General features: G+C 48.7%; 1 protein-coding gene across 1 annotated transcript in view; it reads left to right on the forward strand.

Moving 5' to 3' along the window:
* Positions 1 to 21,938, forward strand: part of HACD4 (3-hydroxyacyl-CoA dehydratase 4) — a 234,004-nt gene that overhangs the window by 180,783 nt on the left and 31,283 nt on the right. The window contains exon 6 of the mRNA XM_085634413.1: positions 13,986 to 14,117. Within this exon, the coding sequence (XP_085490539.1) occupies positions 13,986 to 14,117 (132 nt within the window). The remainder of the gene's footprint in view (positions 1 to 13,985; positions 14,118 to 21,938) is intronic.

Below are 21,938 nucleotides of genomic sequence, written 5' to 3' on the forward strand. Positions count from 1 at the left end.
CCCCACTGCTGAAAGAGACCTTGCGCCACTTCGGAGTTCAGACGCCATTCGTGATCCATCATGCACCGGCGGCTGAGTTCGTCCGCTCTGGCGTTCAGAGAGCCCGCCAGATGTTGAACCACTAGGGTGACGCCCTGGTGTTCCAGCCACGTCCAGAGGCGCAGAGCCTCCTGACAAAGGGTCCACGACCCCACCCCGCCCTGTTTGTTGCAATACCACATGGCGGTCGTGTTGTCCGTGAACACCTGCACGACACTTCCCCTGACAGAGGGAAGGAAGGCTTTCAGTGCAAGTCGGATCGCTCTCAACTCCAACAGGTTGATGTGGAGATGAGACTCCGCCGGAGACCAGAGGCCTCTGATCTCCGCCTCTCCCATATGGCCACCCCATCCCAGGAGGGACGCATCCGTCACTACCACGTGCTCCGGTTAGGGAAGGGAGAGGCTCTTGCCCTTGACCCAATCGCGCTCCGTGAGCCACCACTGCAACTGCCGTGTAGTGCCCTCCGAGATCAAGACATGGTCGGACAGGTTGCCGTGATGCTGGGCCCACTGAAACTTCAGGTCCCACTGCAGAGCCCGCATGCGCCGCCTGGCGTGATGTACTAGTAGGATGCAGGAGGCCATCAGCCCCAGAAGCCGCAACACTAGCCTGACCGAAACCGAGGATAGAGGCCGAAAGATGGGAATCAGGGCCTGAATATCCCGGACCCGCTGTTCCGGCGGATAGACCCGGAACTGCGCCGAATCGAGAACCGCTCCGATGAAGAGGAGCTTCTGAGAGGGACTCAAGTGTGACTTCGGCACGTTGATGGAAAATCCCAGCAAATGCAGGAGATCCGCCGTAGTCTGGAGGTGGGAGACGACTGTCTGGGGCGAGCCCGCCTTCAACAACCAGTCGTCGAGATAGGGGAAGACTGGAACCCGTGATCTGCGCAGATGAGCTGCGACCACCGCCATCACTTTCGTGAACACCCGAGGGGCACTGGTGAGGCCGAAGGGGAGCACGGTAAACTGAAAGTGCTCTTGGCCCACCGTGAACCGCAGGTAACGCCGGTGGGCCGGCAGGACGGGGATGTGGAAGTATGCGTCCTGCAAGTCCAACGCTACCATCCAGTCTCCAGGGTCTAGGGCAGCTAGAACCTGAGCCAAAGTTAACATCTTGAACCTTTCCTTCCGGAGGAAGGCATTGACGTTCCGGAGGTCCAAGATAGGGCGTAGGCCTCCTTTGCCCTTCTGGGGAACCAGAAAGTAGTGGGAATAACAACCACAACCTACTTCTGGGCTCGGAACGCGCTCGACGGCCCCCTTGGCCAAGAGGGCCGAAACTTCCTCGTGGAGAAGATTCAAATGATCCCCCGAGATACGGTGGTGCTGCGGTGGCAAGGCTGGAGGGGTCGTCTCGAAGGGGAGGGAGTAGCCCCTTCGGACGATTTGCAGCACCCACCTGTCCGATGTGATGGACCGCCAGTGGAGCAGGTGATGGCGAACTCTGCCGCCCACTGGCGTGGAATGGGCCTGAAAGCTCGGACTAGGAAGGCTTTGAGGCGGATGCTGCCGGGGTGGAGGTGGGCTGACCGCGTCGTCCTCCAGAACTGCCTCGGCGGAAACCACGTCCGCGACCAGGTTGGTTCTGCGGCTGGTGGCTAGGCGCACGTGAGGAGGCACCCCTTCCTTGGCCAAGAAATGGGCGAAAGGCGGAAGTTTGCAACCGCGGGGCCGAGAGGCCCAAGGACTTGGCCGTAGCTCGGGAGTCCTTAAAGCGATTCAGCGCACTGTCCGCTTTCTCGCCGAAAAGGCGAGTGCCATCAAAGGGCATTTCCATGAGGGTGCTCTGGACATCGCCCGAAAAGGACGTGGACCGCAGCCAGGCGTGACGTCTAAGCGCCACTGAGGTAGAAATCGCCCTACCCAGCGAGTCCGTAGTGTCAAGCCCACATCGGATAGCATGTCGTGCTGCATCCCTCCCATCGGCCAGAGCCTGGGTAAGTCGTGTCTGGACCTCCTCCGGACACAGGGGCAGCACGTCCTCCACCGTATCCCACAGAGCGTGGGAATAACGGTCCAAGAGGCAGGCGGTGTTCAAAGACCGCAGACCCAAGCTAAGGGAGGAGAACAGCTTCTTGCCGAACTGTTCCAGCCTCTTGGAATCCCGATCCGGCGGAGCGGTCGGGAAGGAGGATTGGGAGGTAGAGGCCTGGATAACCAGGCTCTCGGGGGTAGGGTGTTGGGACAGGAAACTGGGGTCGCCCGGAGCAGGGTGGTGGCGCCTGGCGATGTTCCTATCCACAGGAGGAACTGTGGAGGGCTTGGACCAGGTCCCCTGCAGAACGTTAGTGAGGGCCTCATTGAATGGCAGCAGAGGCTCAGTGGAGCTTGCTGCAGACTGAAGCACCTCAGTGAGGACGTTAGTCCTCACAGCCACGGCAGGTAGCTCGAGCCCAAGGGCTGCGGCCGCCTTGCGCAGCACCACAGAGAAAGCAGCACCCTCCTCCGAAGCCACAGTCGGAGGAGAGATGAATCCAGTGTCCGGAGAGGTATCCAGACCACTGGCCTCCCCCAGTTCATCTGCCCAGTCCTGTGACAGTTGAGCCTGAGCGGCCATAGGATCCTCGGATCCCTCCCAGTTGTCCCCATCATCCGATTCCTGGTATGCAGGAGGAAGGATCGGAGCCGGGCGATAGACAAAATGTGTCTCCAGCGGCGCCGAACGCGGCGTCCATCGACGCCGTATCGGCGCCGGGCCCGGACCGGGGCTGAACCGGGGCTCGACGCCGAGCGGAGTCGGCGTCGGAGGTGGTACCGGTGTCGACGCCGGCGGAGGAGGCGTGACGAGGTCGACCGACATCGGCGGGATCTCGGGAACGGGTCCCTCGGGCGCTTGCGGCGTCGAGGCCGGAGCCGTCAACGGCGCCGGGGCCGGAGCCGCCGGCAGGCAAGGTTGCCCAGTCGGGTCCGCGGGGCCCGAAGGCGCGCCAGTGGGCGTCGACGGCGGAGCCGGGCTCCTCATGGCCGAGAGGAAGGCACTGACTTCCGCCGGCGTCGCGTCAGTCCCAGGAACCGGTGGGTATGGGGACTTGCGCGGCGCCTGCGGCTCCGTCGGAGCCGCGGGGGTGGAACCACCCTGACCCTTGGCCGAGTCGCGCGACCGGCGAGGGGAGTCCGAAGAGCGGTGTCGCCTCTTGGACTTCTTGGAGTGCTTCGACTTACCCGAAGACTTGGATCCCGACGACCGATGATGACATCCGCGACCGATCCTTGGACCTCCTCCTGGACCGGGATCGAGAGGGGCGCGGAGCCGAGTGGCGAATCTCGAGAAGCTTACGGGACCGCTCCCGTCTAGCCTTCGAGGTCAGGGCCTTGCAGTCCGAACACGACTCCGCGTCGTGGTCGAGGCCCAAGCAGTAAAGGCACCGGCGGTGATGGTCCGTAACCGACATCAAGCGGCTACAGTCAGCACAGGCTTTAAAACCAGGCATCCTACCGGCACCGGAGTCGAGACAAGATCAAAAAGGATCGAAAAAGTTAGTCAAAAAATGACTAAAGGGGTAGCTCTCCCGGATCTGCGCTTACTGGCGCGGAAAAAAGAAGAACTGACGTCAGCGCGCGAGGGCGGCGTCTAAGTACTCGGACGACGTCATTCCGGCGCACGACGCCGACGACGGACGCGGAGCCGCAGACGACGCCTAGCGACGCGCAAGGGGTATTGCTGACGAAAAATCTTCCGGATCCAGTCTGACGCCTGGGGATATTCTAAGGTGAGGAATCTAACTAACGTGTTTCTTTCAGATGTCAGCAAAGTCAATAAAATAAGTATCTATATCTGTTCGATTAAAGCACAAAAGCAGGGGTTGTGTTGACCAACCCATGCACAGCCTCCAGTGACTTCACATGCAACTATAAAATGGTTAAGTACACCTACGTAAGTGAAACAACATTTTCAGAGGAGACAGCAGGCAAATAAGTACAGGAAAGATATGCCAGGCAACGGAATGCTCCTCCCACACCACTGAAAACTGGTACTCTTATTGACGGATCGAAACTGGCTTAAATAATAATTATAAAGCCAAATGTTGCATTTTAGTGTCGGCATTGTAGTGGAAACTGGGCCACCCCGCATGTATGCGAAACTTAAGATTGCCATCATTGCCCATTTGAACTGTTTGCAGACCTGGACTAAAAATGTTTTCTCCTCTGGCAAGCATGCCAAAAACCAGATGAATCTGTGAAATTTTTCTACGCCCAGCTGCAAAACATGGCTAGCACGCACACCTTGCCAGACGGGGAAAATTAAGTGAGGCCCAATTCGTTCAAGGGTGTGCCTTGGTAAAATGACAGGAACAAGTTCTGCAGATGGCCAACATGTTGATAAAGGTACTGCCCAAAGCACGAGTGGCGCACGTGGACATGGTTATGCGACAACAACTGATCAAGACGGAGCCTGTTCACACAGTTAGCAAAGAGCGTACAGGCCGAAGGCAGCGATGCCCACACCCAGCCCGACCAGCTGACCCTGACGATGGTGTGTGGGCGGTGGCGTTTCCCCATCAAAGTGACTGCCCAGCACAGGGGAAAAAGTGTGGAGCCTGTGGGAAACTGGATCATTTGCTCAAGGTCTGTCAGTTTGCCCCAAAGCCATGCACTTCCCAGACAACACAGGATGGGCGCACCGTCGATGCCCACTTCGATACAGTGGAAAAGAGTGTAATGGACGATGATGAACATTTAAACATTCATGAGGTACATGCAATAGAACCGCTATGCTCTGCAGCCCACACCTCCCCAAATGCAACGTCAAAATAAAGAACCACGCAGTCATTACCTTCGTCCACACAGGGGGCTCTATCAATCTCATGACCTCTGACCTACACCATGGACTGCCTACTCCACCCAAGTTGGGCCCCCCCAAAGTAAAAGTCTATGCTTTTGGCAACCAACAACCTCGTAGACTCACTGGTGTCTTCCATGCCAATATCGACTACCACCATGAAAGCCAAAGTATATGTATTCCTGGAAGGCAGCAGGTTTCTAATAAGTTGCCAGACACCCCAAAAACTTGGCTTGGTATGTTTCGCATTCAGTGTCCATGCCAGCAAGATTGAAACTCTCATGCAAGATTATGCCCCGCTGTTTGAAGGCATTGGATGCCTGAAAAGCTAAGCTATAAGACTTCCCATTGACAGATCATTCGAGCCTACAGCCCTTCTGTTGTCGGACAAAAGAAAAGACGACACGACTTCTGTTGGCAATATAGTATAAAATGTAACATAAGCAATACGCGGAAGGACGGCCAGCTCTGTAAAACTGGAATCTCAGCTTCAACTTAGGTGGCCAGTTTCTTTTATACAATTGATCAAAGCGTAAATATGTTTGCACATTTCCCATATTTTATTACGACTTTGCTCCAACACAACACTGTTAAAAGTATTACGTTCTATAAAAACAGCAAATTACATCTTTAAGTATTGCAGTTAATGTGCACGTGTTAGTTAGCTGTGCATCTACACTACCGATTGTCCTTGCCTTGTCTATTTGAAATCCAGCAATGCAATACTCCCGACATGAATACCGCTCTGCAAGGCCTAATCTCCCACCAATTATGTGCCTCTGCGCTACCTTATCAACATATTTTCAACAAAGCAGGCCTGTAACGTTCCATTTCTGCTATGTCTAATTATATTCACCTATTCTACAGAGGCTCGCATCTACTTCCCTTCCCCTGGGAGCTGACTCCATTTTGTGCTGTCTTTCTATTCTATTATTGCAGACAACCTAGGCCTGTATTTCTCCTTTAATACATACATCTGTACACAACTTTCTGATGATGCCTGCATTGACATGAGTGGCCTTCCTTATTTTGCTATGTTTATTATAACACTTCACTGGTGCGTGGCATTCCATCTCCATTCCGAGATGGAACAAGAACTGAGACACCTTGAAGAAGCAGGCTTCATCGAAAAAGTCACCAGCTTCACCCTCTGGGTCTTCCCAATAGTTGTCGCTAAGAAGCCTGAATAGCCAGACGCAGTGTGGATCTGCGTAGACATGAGGCTGCCGAATGTGGCCATCAGGAGAGAATGCCACCTAAAGTCCACCATAGACAATATCATCGGGGAACTTGCAGGGTTGCTGTGGTTTTCTAAGATGGATCTAAGGACAGGTTACCACCAGTTTCCCCTCCACCAGGACTCCCGATCTATAATGACTTTCTAGACCAACGTTGACCTCAGGCAGTACATCAGGCTGATTTTCGGCATCTCAAGTGTTGCCGTAGGATGTACTGGCAAGCCTACCAGGTGTCCTCAATGTGAGTGGCGATATTTTAGTCTGTGCACCGACCCTTGACATGTGCATTCTCACAGTATTTCAGAGACTTGTAGCATCAGGCCTTAGTCTTTGTTGGGAAAAATTTGAATTCCTATAAATGAGGATTTGCTTCTTTGGCTATCAATTTTCAGGGAAGGGCATTGGACTGGACCCGGCGAAAGTGCGCAACATTCAGGAAGCGCCTGCCCCTCCCCTTCAGTATGGAGTCCAATGTTTCCTGAGCATGGTAACATATTGTGGCCATTTTGTGCAGAACCTGTCAGACCTCACAGGGCCTCTCTTTGAACTAACAAAAGTGTCTAGCTCCTCAGTGTGGGGCGATAAGCAAGAACTAACAGTTGAGAACACCAAAGATGTGCTGTCTACCACAATTACCTTAGCAGGCTTTGACCCAAAGAAGGAGTCTGAACTGGTGGTGAACACTAGCCCCAAAGGATTGGGAGCTGTGCTGTTTCAACGGCAGAGCTGTGGCGATTGGGCCCCAGTCACCTATGTGAGCCGGACCCTGACACCCACAGAGCAGCAATATTCACAGATGGAGAGAGAGGCCATTGCGATCCACTGGGGGTGTTGCCATTTCTACGTGTATCTCTATGGCCATCCTTTCGTTGTCTATATGGACTACAAGCCGTTGATCCCACTCTTTCAGGGATCGGCATCAAAACCACCCCCATGGACCAAAAAATGTATCCTGCAGCTGCAGGAATGCAAATTCACTGAAGTGTACAGGCCGGACACCAGGAATCCAGCAGGCTTCCTGTTACGACATGCCAGGCCAGCCACCCCGACAGAAACTATGGAAGTGAAGGACACTGAGGAGAATGTTTGGTGGTAGAGAGGTCCAAGCTCTTATGCATATCCCTGTCGGACGTTGTGGCAGCAACTGAACAAGATGACTGTCTGCAACTAGCTGTCAAAGCAGTGTGGGCCTTTGACTAGAATGCTGTACACAACCACTCGGCCCCAAGGATGGAACATGCCAAACTGACGCTATAAGCTGTACCTTGTGAGGCAAGAGCTCTCTGTAACCGCCGATGGCTGCCTGATGGGAGGGCCACGGTTTGTCCTACCAATCAGCCTCCCGCAACCGGCAGTTCATTTAGCTCATGGGGCACACCAGGGAATAGTGAAGCCTCTGAAGTGAAGGAAAGATAAATAAAGTGAATGATTGTATTAATGAGAATGCAAGTTTTGAGCAACAACAAGGATGGTCTCATTAATGAGGTGTGCATAGAAGGCATATGTTTGAAGATATACTTTGAATTGGGAGCAAAGCTTACTTTGATTCCAAAATATATTTTAGACAAATGTTTAAAGGGAAGGCTTAATTTGTTGAAACCCAAGGTGAAACCCATGGTGTAAGGTGGTGAACCTAAAAGGTTGGTGGGTTATTATGTGGGAGAGATTGAGTAGGAAGGAAATTTAGCAGCTGGGAAACTATACGTGTCATTGAATGGAACTTGTGTCATTTGTTGGTGGCATCAGAGAGACTTGGTCTTGGATCCCAATAATGATGCTCCCATACCAATTCTATTAAAAGAAGGTTCTGAAATGCAGGTGGTTTCGGAAGAACTGGACCACACTTCAATAAGAATTTCCAGCCATTTTTAAGAATTTCCTGGGGTGTCTAAAGGGTTGCTTGCACCAAATGAAATTGAAATAGGATGTCAAGTTCTTTGCCAGGCAGGTGAGGAGGGTACCTATGTTAGTGAGCAAAGCCATAAGAAACAATTAGAGAAGATATTAGATAAGAGAATAATAGAACTAGTTGAGGCCACGGTGTGGTTATCCTCCATTGTGGTGGCATGAAAGGTCAGTGGTGAGACGTGCCACTGCATCGACCTAAGGAAACTCAGTAAGGATATTCGGGTAGATCACTACCTGCTTCTAAATATCATGGAGATCAAGGCTCATCTGCAGGAAGCAAAATTATTCCTGTCATTGGAACTAGCCTCAGCTTACCAACAAGTAAAATAAAAGGCTACTTACCTGGGTAACAATCTTTCTGGTGGATACTCTCCCTAACTGCAGATTCCTCATTTGTAGCATAATCTCAGGTGTCAGACTGGACCCAGAAACTTCAAAGCACTCAAGTGGGAAGTTGGGGTTACTGGTTTCATATTGATTCCGGAAGTGACATCGGAGTCTAGGCAGTAATGCATAGCAAAAGTATGTAGGGATGCCCACGTAGCTGCCTTGCAGATCTGTGCTTTAGGAAACGCTCTGGTGGAATGAGCCCTGATGCAGTCTAGGGGATACTTTCTTGGCCAAAGCATGCAGATCATGATCCATTTGGACAGCATCCTGTTCTGGATCACTTTCCCTTTCTTGGAACCCCACAGTACCCAAAGAAAAGCTGGCCGTCCAGCCTTATGTCCAGGTAGAAACCAACGCTTCTCGTTGATCCAACCTATGAAGCCACTCCTCCTTCGTGGGGTGCGGCGGTGCTAGGATAAAAGGTTGACCAAGCAAAAGGGAGCCACCACTTTAGGAAGGAAAGCAGCCCTGATTCGCAACACCAATTTGTCAGGGAAAAATGAGTTGAGTGGAAGACATAAACTCAAAGCCTGTAATTAACTTACCTGTCTTGCAGACGTGATTGCCACCAAAAACACTTTTGTTAAACATTAACATCCTCAAGTGAAGGGGCTCAAAAGGAGACTCCATCAAAAGTGTCAAAACAAGATTAACAAAGGGAATTGACAGCTAGCAGTTAGTCAACCCCTTCAGAAAATGCATCACAATAGGAGATTTGAACTAGTAAGGCTAGTCCCATAGACAGTCAAACACAGACAATGCAGCCACATTCCCCCTTACAATGCCAACTGCACTCTGCCTATTGACTGCGAACTGTTGGACAAATGAGCCTAAAGGAAGCCTGTTTCATCTCCCAAAATAAACATAGTTTGTGGCGGAGCAACAACCTGATGGGCTTATGTTGACTACCTTCGATGGCAGCTGAAATGATTTTAAATGTCCCTACTCAATTTTCAGACATGAAGGTGAAGTCATTGGAGATTGGGGTGCAGCACCATTCCCCATGACTGGGAAAGAAGGTCTGCTCTGAATGACAGCCTGACCAGGGGATACAGGGAGAGGTACCAAAGGTCTGCAATACCGCATCCTCATTGGCCAATCCAGGGCAATTAGAATGACTTGGCCATGGTCTTGGCATATCTTCCTCAGAACCTGAGGAAAGGATATGTGAGAAAATCCACTTTAGGAGTGCTCCACTGGGTGAAAAAGTTGTGGACTACCGCTGGCAGGAGGCGCCATCCATGATCGTCAAAATAACCTCAACTCAGACTGTCGGCTGTAACATTCAGAGACCCCACTAGGTGATTGGTCTTGGGCACACCAGCAAGGAATCTGGTTAATGAGCTGAGACCCTACTCCACCACTGCTTGTTAACGTTCCACGTCACTGTCGTATTGTCCATCAAGGTCTCGACAGACTGCCCTTGGGTGAAGGTTAGGAAGGTGTTGAGTGCCAGCCGAATTGCCCGCAGTTCCAGCAGATTTATGTGAAGCACCTGTTCCTCTGGGGACCAGAGACCTCTGATCTCCAGGTCCTCCAGTTGAGCCACGCACCCTGGGGTGAAGGCATCCGTCACTACAATGACCCTGGTCAGAGGAGGACACAGTGCCTTGTTCTCCCACTAAACCACATCCGTTGTAGCACTCAGGGAGACCTAAAATAGAATCCAACAAGTCTTCCCCTTGCTGGAACCACTACCTGCAGAGGCACCGCTGCACCACCCTCACATGTCAACCCCTCATTTGCACGTATGACCATGAAAATGCAGAAAGCCAGCCAACCTAGCAGGCATACGACCTACAGGACGGGAATTTGCATGCCTCTAAAAAAGATGAGACCATCTGCTGGATATCAACAATTCTCTGAAGAAGAGAAAAGGTGCATAGCAGGGTAGTGTCCAGAACTGCCCTATGAACTGAAGGTTCTGGGAGGGCTGCTGGTGAGATTTGGGTTGTTGATTGAAAGGCCAGGTCAAACAGTAGCGAGTACATCTACTGCAGATGTGTCCTCACGTCAGGCAATACAGCTTTGATCAGCCAGTCATCCATGTATGGGAGGTTTGGGATGCTAACTTTCTGAAATGAGCCACAGTCACCACCATCACCTTGGTGAAGTGTTGAGGTGCTGATGCCATACCAAAGGGGAGTACAGCAAATTGATGGTGCACTAATGACACCTGAGCTAAGTTCAGCATCTTGAACTTCTCTTTCCTGAGGAAGAAATTTAAGTCTGTGAGTTCTAAGAACAGACATAGATCTCCTTCCTTCTTGGGAACAAGGAAATAACAGGAGTAACATCTTTGTCCCATTTCCTGCTCTGGCACGAACTTCACAGTAAGGATTGAGCTATGGCCTTGTACGCCTTGAAGCGATCCAACGTAAGCTCTCATGACTTTCGGGACATTAGGGGGGTGACCAGCTGAGCCATATCCCATAAGGAACAAGTATAGTGCACCAAGAGACAGGTGGGATTGAGGGACTTGATTGTCATACTGCCTGCTGAAAAAGTTTTCTTCGCCAAAGCTGCCAGCTGTTTTGACTCTTTGGGCATTTGGCTAGCATCTTCCCTTCTGACAGAGGGTCAGGCTTTCTGGTGACAGGTGTGCTGAAGGTAAGGGAGGATCTGCTGGTGCAGGCGATACTGCCTTGCCATCAGCCTGTTGATTGCCTGTGGTGAGGTTGGATTCTCCCTGGCTGTCTTCACCGGATCCAGCAAAGCCTTGTTGAATGGCAGTAGGGGTTCTAATGTGGGTGCAGCTAGGAGATGCACTTCGGTGAGGACATTCATCTTAACGTACACCAATGGAAGCTGAAGCTCTAGTAGATCAGCAGCCTTTTTGACCACTTAGTTAAGGGACATCACTTCTGGGTTCGGAGGCCCTGTTGGGAATTTCATCTCCAGGGATGTGTCCTATCCACAGGCTGATGACAGGCCCGCCACTGGTAGATGACAGACCTGCAAGTTTCCCTCCACCATCGGGTGTAACGATTCAGAGGATAAGATTCCAGTAAAAAAAGTTAATGGATCCCCTGCTATATTCTTTCTCCTCCAAAAGTCCCTGAGCCTCTCTTCTAGACCTGTGACGGCGTACTGATTATTGAAAAGATGAAGGAGGCAGTGCCTATTAATCAGTGTCCACAGGCGGAGTAGATGGCGCTGCCTAATAGGGCAGAGTATGCCATGACTTGGAAGGCTGTGTCATGTATCATAGTGCTTGTGAAAACGATGGCGGAGCTGCTGTCAGTTTTGAAGGCATGGATCCCAACAGCGCTGGTGTCTTAGCCGAAGGCATGAACATGGGTAGGTCACAAGGCACCATGGGCCCGTGGGTGCAGTGGACAGTGCAGTGGCTCTAGCATAGCTGTTATACATGATGTTGAGGAATGGTGTGGATTCAAGCCTGGCATCGAGATGTCTAGGTAGGAAGGGGTCAGCTTCGTATCTACTGCAAAAATTGCCAGAATTCCTGGCACCAACACCTCTGCTGGCTATTTAAGAGCTTTGAAGTTTTAAGATCCAGTCTCACGCTTGGGAATATTCTGCAGGTAGAAGTATCCATCAGAAGCTGAGTTTGTCCATCGGGTTGAGACCAGGAATGCTATCTAGTTCTTAGATCAAAGTTTTTTGTTGGCAAGGATTCCCGAGAACGTTTTTCACGCATAAAGGGGTTCAATTATATCTCTTTCAAGAAACACTATTGTTGTGCATAAGAAATGTGCACTGTACCATGCCAAATCTAATGGTATGATTAAGAGGCTGAACCCGGTGATTGACTGCCAAATGGGGGGACATGACCACAGAGCCTAGTCAGCATTTAACCATGCAATACCTGCACGTCATGGGGAGAGGCAGGCACCTGGTCCGCTGCTTCGCTAAGGGAGCACGCGGCGGTCAGTTTGGACCCGCTTCGCGGCAAATGGGAACTGGACCTGGGGAGGCCGCTAGCAGACAAGGAGTGGGAGAGGATCCTTAAAGGTCCACTACGTGTCCCCAGGAACATGCGGTTCCGCCAAATCCAGCTATTTATTGTCCACAGGGCTTACCTCACGCCAGAGTTGATTAACCGGTATTTTCATCGCAACGATGCATTGTGCCCTAGGTGCAGTGAACTAGGGGCGTGGCTCTTGCACATGCTGTGGAGCTGTCCTGAGTTGGGCGCTTATTGGAGAGTAGTCAGTGGGTTGTTGCAAGGGAGTGTGGGCCGTAACATCCTATTAGACTGGCCCGAACACATTCTGCACCACTTTAAAAGATCACCCAAAGACAAAGTAACGTCCCGATTCCTGGACCTGGGGATTGTAGTAGCAAAACGCCTTATCACGAGGCGATGGAAGGCACATGACCCGCCACACACGCGGGCATTGAGCTCCTCATTCCAGGCATGGGCTAGGGCAGAGGGGACAGCCCTCCGGAGGGAGGAAACCCTGGGGCTGCGGAAGGAACCTATGGCGGACCGCTGGGAGCAGCTGCTCGGTGAGCTCCGGTGCCTGGAGGGGGAGGGTCACACGGGACACACGGGGTGGTTGGCAGTGTCTGCGCGAGCGGAGGTGTGCCACAGGCTGCTTCACTAACGGGATAGTATAGCCCCCACTTACTCTGGCCCTGGGGCGTCTGCAATCACACAGGGGCGGTTATAGCTGAGGTGCATACAAGTGACTCAAGGGGGTGAGGGAGGAGGCAGAGGTAGGGGGGGGGGGGGAGTCAAATATGTATGAATAGTACACGCTGCCATTGTTATGGTTTCTTCTTTCGAATTGTAAGTAACTCATCTGTTTCCAATACCTGAATTGAGTGGGCGGCATAAGTCTACATGTAGGGCTAAGTGGTTGGCACACGGTTGCTCCCGTCAATCCTAAAAAGACTGCACCAGAACTGATAAAGATAACGCTGTTAGCTCCTGAGCAAGTAGTGGTTGACGCACAGTTCGAACGCAAGTTGCATTAAAGTAGCTACAGATCCAAGTACGGATCAACAATCTGTATATGCTTACGAACTTCTATGTATAATGTATGCTGCCAAAGTGTGTATTCTTCAAAAAAATAAAAATAGATTTGCACAAAAAAAAAGAGGCTGAACCGGGTGTTAAAAGAGACCATCCGAAGTACAAGAGTAGGTCAGACCTCTGGTGGATGAGGCATATTTTTAAATAAACTTGGATTTGTGCTAACTTAATGGAAATATAAATCTACATTAACACAGTTTGTTATGGAAGAAGGTTAGCCTAAGCCTTTTCCCAAGAATGCAGGCATTAATTCTGTCTGTGCACCAATAGTCTAGTCAGGTAGTGGCCACCTAAGCAATAATAATTGCCCTTTTAGTATCAAGGAATATGTCAGGCCACTGTGTGGAAGGGATAATAATGATGAGAACAGCTCTGGTCCTTTGTTTAAAGTATTATATCTGGTATTAGTAAAAGCTACTGACCTGTCTTCGCCAGTGAGATTGTAATCTTGGGAGAAGTATTTTATGTCAGTTTTTCATCTGAAAAAGGGAATGTTTGGGAGGTCTCCAGTGGTGGCTATAGGCTCCATATACATGCCACCCTTTACTCATGCTTGTGTAGCAACATCTCACTAATGTTTTTCTTTATTTGATTATTAATTTTCCTTTTTTTATTCACAGCATACACAGTATATGAATCTCTGCCCTATTTTGAATCTCTGGGGACATATTCTTTCGAGATGCCATTTCCGTGTGTGGGCTCAGTCTATTTTCCATACGTTCTCAAAATGTACTTGGTTCTGCTGCCTATAGGTAAGTCGGTTAGGTTGTCAAGCAGTTAGGGCTTTGGGAAGCTAGGATTTATATTATGAAGTGCCAGAACAGAAAATGTATACATTGTAGATGTGTGTCGTTTAAGCGCAACATTTAGATAAGCTCCTATGAAATGTGTGCATCTAGATAGATATTATTACCATTGTTGTATGTGAGGAGGAGCCATTACTCACGAGGACACAAAACATGATATATACCTCCTACCTTCAACAATGGTAATAAACAGCATATTGTCTACATAGCTGTGTATTTGGTGTATGCCAGTGGTTCTTAATACTGTCTCTCGGATTGCAAATTTTAAAATGCTCTGTAAATATGAAGGGATTTGATATTGGAAGCTAAAAATGAAGAGGTAGACTTAAGAAAAAGTCATGCAGCGCAGCAAGTCACCTTGCTGCGCAGCACTGCGTGAAAGGAAAAGTGCAGGAATGCTCCGTATTTAAGGCAATACGGCACATTTCTGACTTTTCCCCTGCACTGGTGCCCCTTTGGCTACCTAGCACGGTGCAAGGGTGCCTGTGTTGTATGTATGATTGTTTGGTGCAGGAAGGGACACCTTCCTGCACAAAAACAATCCTGAGAGGTAAATTCCTCTTTCTGCGTGTGCTGCAGAATTTAGCACACATAGAAAGAGGAGGTAACCAGGAGAAGGCGCATCTTTTTGGCGCATTAACAATTTTACCAGTTCTGGTAAATATGGGAATGCGTAAAAAAAACCTTGGTAATTGCTTGGGAACACCCATGTTAACGCCCATGGAATGCCTCCCTAGCGCATAGTAAGGCAACATAGCGATTTGCGCTGCTTTACTCCAGATTTATGGAGCCACTCAGTGCCACACAAAGTGGCCTTGCATGGCTTCATAATTCTCAATTAGGACTTGCGTCACTCCTGCACCACCTTGCGTTGTGCAAGAGTGACTCAATTTTGCTCTTAAATATGCCCCTAAGTTGGTATCTTGTGCTTCTCCCACAAATTAAACTCAAGCCAGAAAAGAGTAATATGAACGACAGGTCCCCTCAAAAGAAGCACTAGTATGCACTGAGAAAAAAAAACATGCATTAGAAGCAAACAAAGAGACACTAATATGCCATCTATTATATCACTTTTTCTTTTACAAATAAAACCAGATTTTGAAAAGCTCAAACCTTCACATTAAAATTTAAATATAGATTTTCGTATATTTTTTGTTTTGTGAATAAAAAATATTTTGTAATTTGTGTATTCTTAGCTATACTTATTTCTGTATTTTTTTTCTAAATCAAATCGTACAAACTGCTATGGCTGTGGTCCTCGTCTTCCAATAGTGATTCAGTAGGTGTCCACTGAAGTCAGAAGGTAAAAAAACCGCTGGTGTATGGTGCCCCGCCTTTTCGTGCAGTAGTTATTTACCACAATATTTAAACAGAATCAGGATTCAAGGGACACAATATATGCATTTACATAAAAAAATTGCTGACTCATAACTATTAGCAGACCTGTTTTCCTTTGTAAAGTCCTTGGAAAATAGATTTAGTGGGACAGTAAGCAGTGTTTTCCCATAATAGTGCCTCTGTACTGGTGTATAATCTATAAAGGTTTTGTTGGCAAACCATACATTTACTAATAATAGATTTTTACCAACGATTCAGATATATTTCCAAACCGTTGACATAACCGATATGGGTGAAAACCTATGCAGAAATCTAGATTTGTATGCATACTTCTGTCCACCGTGCATACTCGAATGGATTTTCCACGTGGTGGAAATTCCATTGACTGAGCACATTGGAAAACTCTAGAGTTGCCGGTTTTCAGCTTTTCTTCTTCACCAGGAAAACATTTTCCTCCAAAAAAAGAAACCCCATCCACTATTTGATTCACATGGACTTAATAGGCACTTAATGTATTTTGTCAGGTGGAAAATGTCCTTAAAATGTTTATACATTATTGCGAATGCCCAAAACTAATGTTATTTATATAGATAGAATGGCCCTACTGAAAAAGTTTGGATGTCTCCTCACATTAATCTTAGAAGGCGGCCATCTTAAAATCATGCCAGATCTGCAGGCAAGCCCGACCATGACTAAATAAAACTTGAATAAAAGAAAGGAAGAGCAGTGGCACAGCACTGTGTATAAATATCTGTTCTGATGCAGTGAGGAAAATAAGAACACGTTTTCCTGCTCCCGAATACGACCTCCTTTATAGCTCTGTCATTCACTGTAGATAGTAGACACCAAGGGCCAGATTTACTAAGAAGACACGCAATGCAATGGAGCAAGACAACTTGCTGTGTTGTGTGCCAGGGAGCGAGCAGGAATGTGTCAAATCTTAGTGTCTCAGCGCAGGAAGAAAGCAGGGATGCTCAATATCTACTGTGTAGCCTAGTGCCAATGCAGGCAGGATTATTTTTGTGCAGAAATGGACATCTTCATGCCCAAACACAATCCTCTGAGGCATTTTTCTCTTTCTATGTGCGCTGCAGAACATAGAAAGAGGATGTAACAAGGAGAAATCAAGATAGTTCTCCAAAAAAAGATATTTTCCAAGTTACATCTGACCTGGAAAGGTGTAGCATTTTGACACATTCTCAGGTTTGCTAGTGTTAGTAAATGTGGCAATCCGTCAAAAACTATGGGTGGATGGGTGGGAACACCCAGTCTCCACCCATAGAATGCCTTCCTAGCGCAGAGTAACGCAAGTCGCTGCCTTGCGTTACTCCACATTTACTATGCCACGCAGAGTGGCTCTGCATGGCATAGTAAATCGGACTTAAGGGCTTGTGTCACCTTGCGTGAGGCAATGGCATCGCAAGACCTGATAAGTCTGGCTCTTAGAGCTAGATTTTAAACTTTTTCACGCAATGGAAAGCAGCAAGACAACTTGATGTGCTGCATTAAAGGCAGCAATGTGCCATATATATCAAGATATAGTGCATTCCTGTCCTCTACCTGCACTGGCACACATTCTGCAGCCTAGCCCCAACGCACGCACCCCAGCGCCATGGTGTAAGGATGTCTACGTTAAAGGCAGGATTGTTTTTGTGCAAGAAGGGACACCTCAGTACACGAAAACAATCCGTAGAGGCACACTAAGAAAAAGGCAACAAAGAGAAATAAAGATATTTCTCCTTGTTGCACCTCCCCTAGGGTGTCTCAGCCTGGTACTGCCATGTTGCTTGGGCAAGTGCACCCACTTGCCAGTCCCTAAACCTTCCCTTTTCTGCATATTAGTCACCCCTATGGTAGGCCCAAGGGCAGGGTGCATTGTAACTATAAGGTAGGACAAGCCCTGATGTGTGTGGCATTTCCTAATAGTGAATTACAGCCATTTTCGTTTTCACTATTGCAAGGCTACCTGTTCCCCATAGGCCAGAATGGGCAGTTTGATTATTACATCTTATAATCCTAACTGACTCAGGGAACTAGGTAGAAATTCGAGTTTAGAATGCCTGAACTCAGAATGATAAAATGCATCTTTTAGTGAAGTTGGTATAAACATTCTGTGGTTGAAAATACCACTTTTAGAAAGTAGGTAGTTTCTTGTCTAACCATCCAAGCCTGCCTCTGCGAGGTTGTGTATTCTTTGTCTGGAGTTTGAGTGACAAGGGCTGGGGGATTCCAGGAGACAGGGTGAGTCAGCACAGGGCTGAACAGAGAGACCTGCATGTAGATGGGTGGGAGGAGTTGCACCTGGGACCTGAATAGGGCTGTGCCTTCCCTCCACAATGCTGGCTCCACCTCCACCCTGCTCTGCACTGTGAAAGGAAAGAAGGAGTCATGTAAACAGAGTACTCCAGGACTGACCAGAACTGGTTTGGACTAGGCAAAGGCCTCTGCCTTCAGAGAACAAAGAGAAACTGTGTATAAAAAGGGGGACCCAGACCCCAGAACTTTAGATTACTTTTGGGAAACAAGAAGAAACCTTTGCTGAGGAGAGAATATCCCTAAGCTTGAGGGATTGGCCTGCAGTGGTCGCCTGACTGCCAAAGAGAGGAGAAAGGAACTTTGTGTGTACTGTATTCAACTTGTGAAGGATCTCCAAGGGCTTGAGAAAGAGCTTGCCTCCTGCTGAAGTCTCAGGGACAACAGACTCCACCCACCAGCTCCCCAAGAGTTCTTTGGAAGTGCCTGCAGTTGTGTTGGGCTTTCTGAGGTACTTCGTGTCGCAAGAAGCTGGAAGTGCGACGCACGAAGAAGAAGCGTGTCGCCGAACTGCCACTGTCGCTTCACAACGCAAAAGCGCCTCGCATCGCTGGAGAAGAGGATCGACGTTGCACCAGACGCCGCCGCATCATCGGAGAAGTGTGTCGCAGCCGCTGTCGTCGCATCGCTGGGAAAGCGTGTCACCGCTGCAGTTGTCGCATCGTTGCCGAAGCGCCTCGCATCGCCGGAGAAGAAGATCGACGTCACATCAGACGCCGCCTCATCATCGGGAAGCATGTCGCAGGGCCTGTCGCGGCTCAGAAAAATCGTTGAGTCGCCGCACGGCCGTCGGGCGTGCACACATCGTGTCGCATCAAGAAGAAGACGCCATCTTTGTTTCATCACACCGGATCTTCATCGCATCACGGCGTTGCGGATCGCATCACCACTAAAGCGTAGTAATAAACTGACGCATAACCGCAGGGAAGAACCGACGCATCAGTAGGGACCCGATGCATCACCGGTCTTGCGTGTAAGGAACCGACGCATCGCCTTCCCTGCAACACTTTCGTTTTATAGCGTTACGCATCCAAAGGTACATTGATCTTAAAGTGACGCATTTTACATCTTAATACAACTAAGCTATTTTCTACCATTTTTAAGGTACAGTATTGTTGTTTGTGGTCTTGTGTTAAGTCTATATAAAAATACTTATTTTTATACTACAACTTGTGTGGTGTCCATCTGTAATGTTGTCCCTGGGTTGCTGTAGGTGTTCACAAATGCTTTACACACTGCCTCTGAGATAAGCCTGTCTGCTCGTGCCAAGCTACCAAGGGAGTGAGCAGGGGTTATTTTAGGAGTGTATCTCCTTACCCTGACTAGAAGCAAGGGTCCCTATTTGGTCAAGGGTATCTACCTCTGCCAACTAGAGACCCCCAGTTCTAACAAAACCTTAATAAATCTGAGCCCTAAAGTTTTGACTTGTGGGAAAGCCCTGAATACCCAACAATGTATTGTAACCTGTGCATGTTGCCAGACACACCTTTTTAAGTATCTTGTCGACGTGGAGTCTGGAGAGGAAAGAAAGCTTCAGGTAGTCAAGATGTAACCTCAAAGAAATAATGGTTTTAGTGGATACTGTGCTTTCCCTAGTGTATTTGTAAACACGTTGAATTAATGACATGGACAAGTCCAGAATGCACATCAAGGATTCACCGCTGATGCACAGCGGAGGTTAAACCGCCGGGGGCACATGAAACATCCGTGGGTGTCACTGCCCCAGTTTTCAGCATTTTCTCTCCAAGGAATGAGCAACAAGAAAAAAACTTTAGGAGCAGAAGAGTGACGGTGTGAGAATCCGCACGTTTAATTAAGAGTATCTATGAAAAATATAGATGATGTTTGTTTGTCCCAAATGAGTCCCCATGCAGACCTTCAAAGATTAGCTAGCAGGAATCAATCACTTAAAAGTGGATATCAAATAAAAGTACTTTTTAAAAGTAAAGGCCCTCATTTAAAGAGAGTTGCACCATTTGCGAAAATAAAACAAATCTTCTAACTCTGCTACCGTCAATTTTGATATAATATACAATTTAGTATGAAAGTAACATGCGGAAAACATGTTTCCGGAAGTTTTTCCGCATTTAAAAATGCAGTGGTTTCCCTGCCTTTTTGCTGGAACAAACTACTAGCTAATAACTGCATACACTGACAGAGGTTCATAACAATAAGACATCTGCAGTATGTGGTCTGGTCTGCTGGGCATGCACGTACCCGTAGAGCAGTAGCTTGGAAAAAATGCCTTTGCTTTCTTTTATAAATTTACAACAATGATCTGGTCTTCTTTCATGTCCTTCTGCACAAGTATGCCAACACATTGTCAACCTAAAATGGGCATTAGGCGCTCTTATTCACCCCGAGACATAACTCTTACCTGTAGTAAACATGCTGTGGCTCATCATCAAGCGTAACCATGAGAAGTGTGTATCATTTCTCAGCAGCAGCCCCTCCATTAGAGCGGAGGAGCGCCGCCCCCACCCGATCATAAAACCGGGTTTTAAACCTGTCTTATTCTCTTTTTATTTTAATCCCCTGGACCCGGCCCCAGGACTCTGACAAGTCTTGGGGGTGGGTCCAGGGCATGACAATGCTGGTGGGGGAGCGGTGGGCACTCCCTTTACTGCATGCGCAGTGAAACTCTTTCCAGCCCCAGCTGCGTTGCTGGGGCTGGAGAGAGTAGGCACAGGCTCCCAGTCTTCATGGGAGCGCAAGTTGCCAGCGCTTAGGCCACTCGTGATGCTGCTTTCATGCAGCGTCAGGATTGGCTGCAGTGCAGGCTGGGAGCCTGTTCCAGAAGGAAGAGAGCGATGCAGCGGCGAGGTAACCCAGAAGGAAGAGTGTGATGTGGCGGCTACAGCGGCGAGGTACGTTTTTTAAAATTTCTTTGTCCCCGATCCCACCCACCATCCCCCCCTGCCACTTTGGCAGGGTACGGGCCACTACTGTCTCTACTATTCTGTACAACCTACAATGTTAGGTTGATCACACTTTTTGTTCCCATCAGAAAAGCAGAACTACATGTAAAACTGAAACCCTTTCCCACAAATATGCTAAGCAAATGAGTGAGAAAATAGTAAATTTGCCTCTCCTAGAATATTTTCCGTACATTAAATATTCTGGGACATAATATTTTCATATTCTAACTCCAGTGTTAACGAACAAGTTACTTACCTTCGGTAACACATTATCTGGTAAAGACTCTATCTAGCTGCAGATTCCTTACCTTTGAATTTCCCAGTTGTCAGGCTGAATCCGGAAACTTTTGCTGATCAATACCTCTTGCAGCCATCACCGGGTGGCTCCATTCGGCTCCGCATCACATCATCGGCGTTGTTAGCGTCAGTTATGATGTTGCAGTACCTAAATAGGTGCCACCCAGGCATGGGTACGTCAGTACTTTTAGTTTTTTCCAAACCAGAAGCGCAGAGCCATGAAGTAACGGACGTAGTAGTGTGCAAAACTAGGGCACTGAACAGGGGATAACCCCTAGCCCTACAGCACAAGTTACTACTTGTGTAACGATATATCTGTAAGAGACATTAGTTAGTGTAGATTCCTTACCTTACAATAATCCCCAGGCATCAGACTGCATCCGGAAAGTTTTTTTGCTAGCAGTACCTCTGCGCATCAGTATGTGGTGTCGTGCGGCTCGGCGTCTGTCGCTGGCGTCGTATGAACCGAGATGACGTCACGGAGACTACTTAGGCGCCACCCATGCGCGCCGTCAGTTCTGTACACGACTTTCCGTGGGAGGAACGCAGAGCCATGCAAGAAACTGACCACTAGTGCCATGAAACTAGGGCCCTGAAAGGGGATGACCTTCACCCTAGAAATCTGTTCGCAGAACGGGGAGGATGGGTGGGGCGGTAAGGAATCTATCACTAACTAATGTCTCTTACAAATAAATTGTTACACAAGTAGTAATTTGTGCATCTGAACGAGACACGTTAGTGATAGATTCCTTACCTTAGAATAGATACCCCAGCAATACCAATTGCGGTGGAGGGTCTGCGAACAAAGATCACACCAGAAGGTCACGGAAAACTGAAAAGCCAAAGAAGCCGTCTCTCCGGACTTGACTGTCAAGGCAGTAATGCTTGGTGAACGTGTGCA

The sequence above is a fragment of the Triturus cristatus genome, chromosome 2_1 (assembly GCF_964204655.1).
Source record: "Triturus cristatus chromosome 2_1, aTriCri1.1, whole genome shotgun sequence".
NCBI classification, from domain to species: Eukaryota; Metazoa; Chordata; class Amphibia; order Caudata; family Salamandridae; genus Triturus; species Triturus cristatus.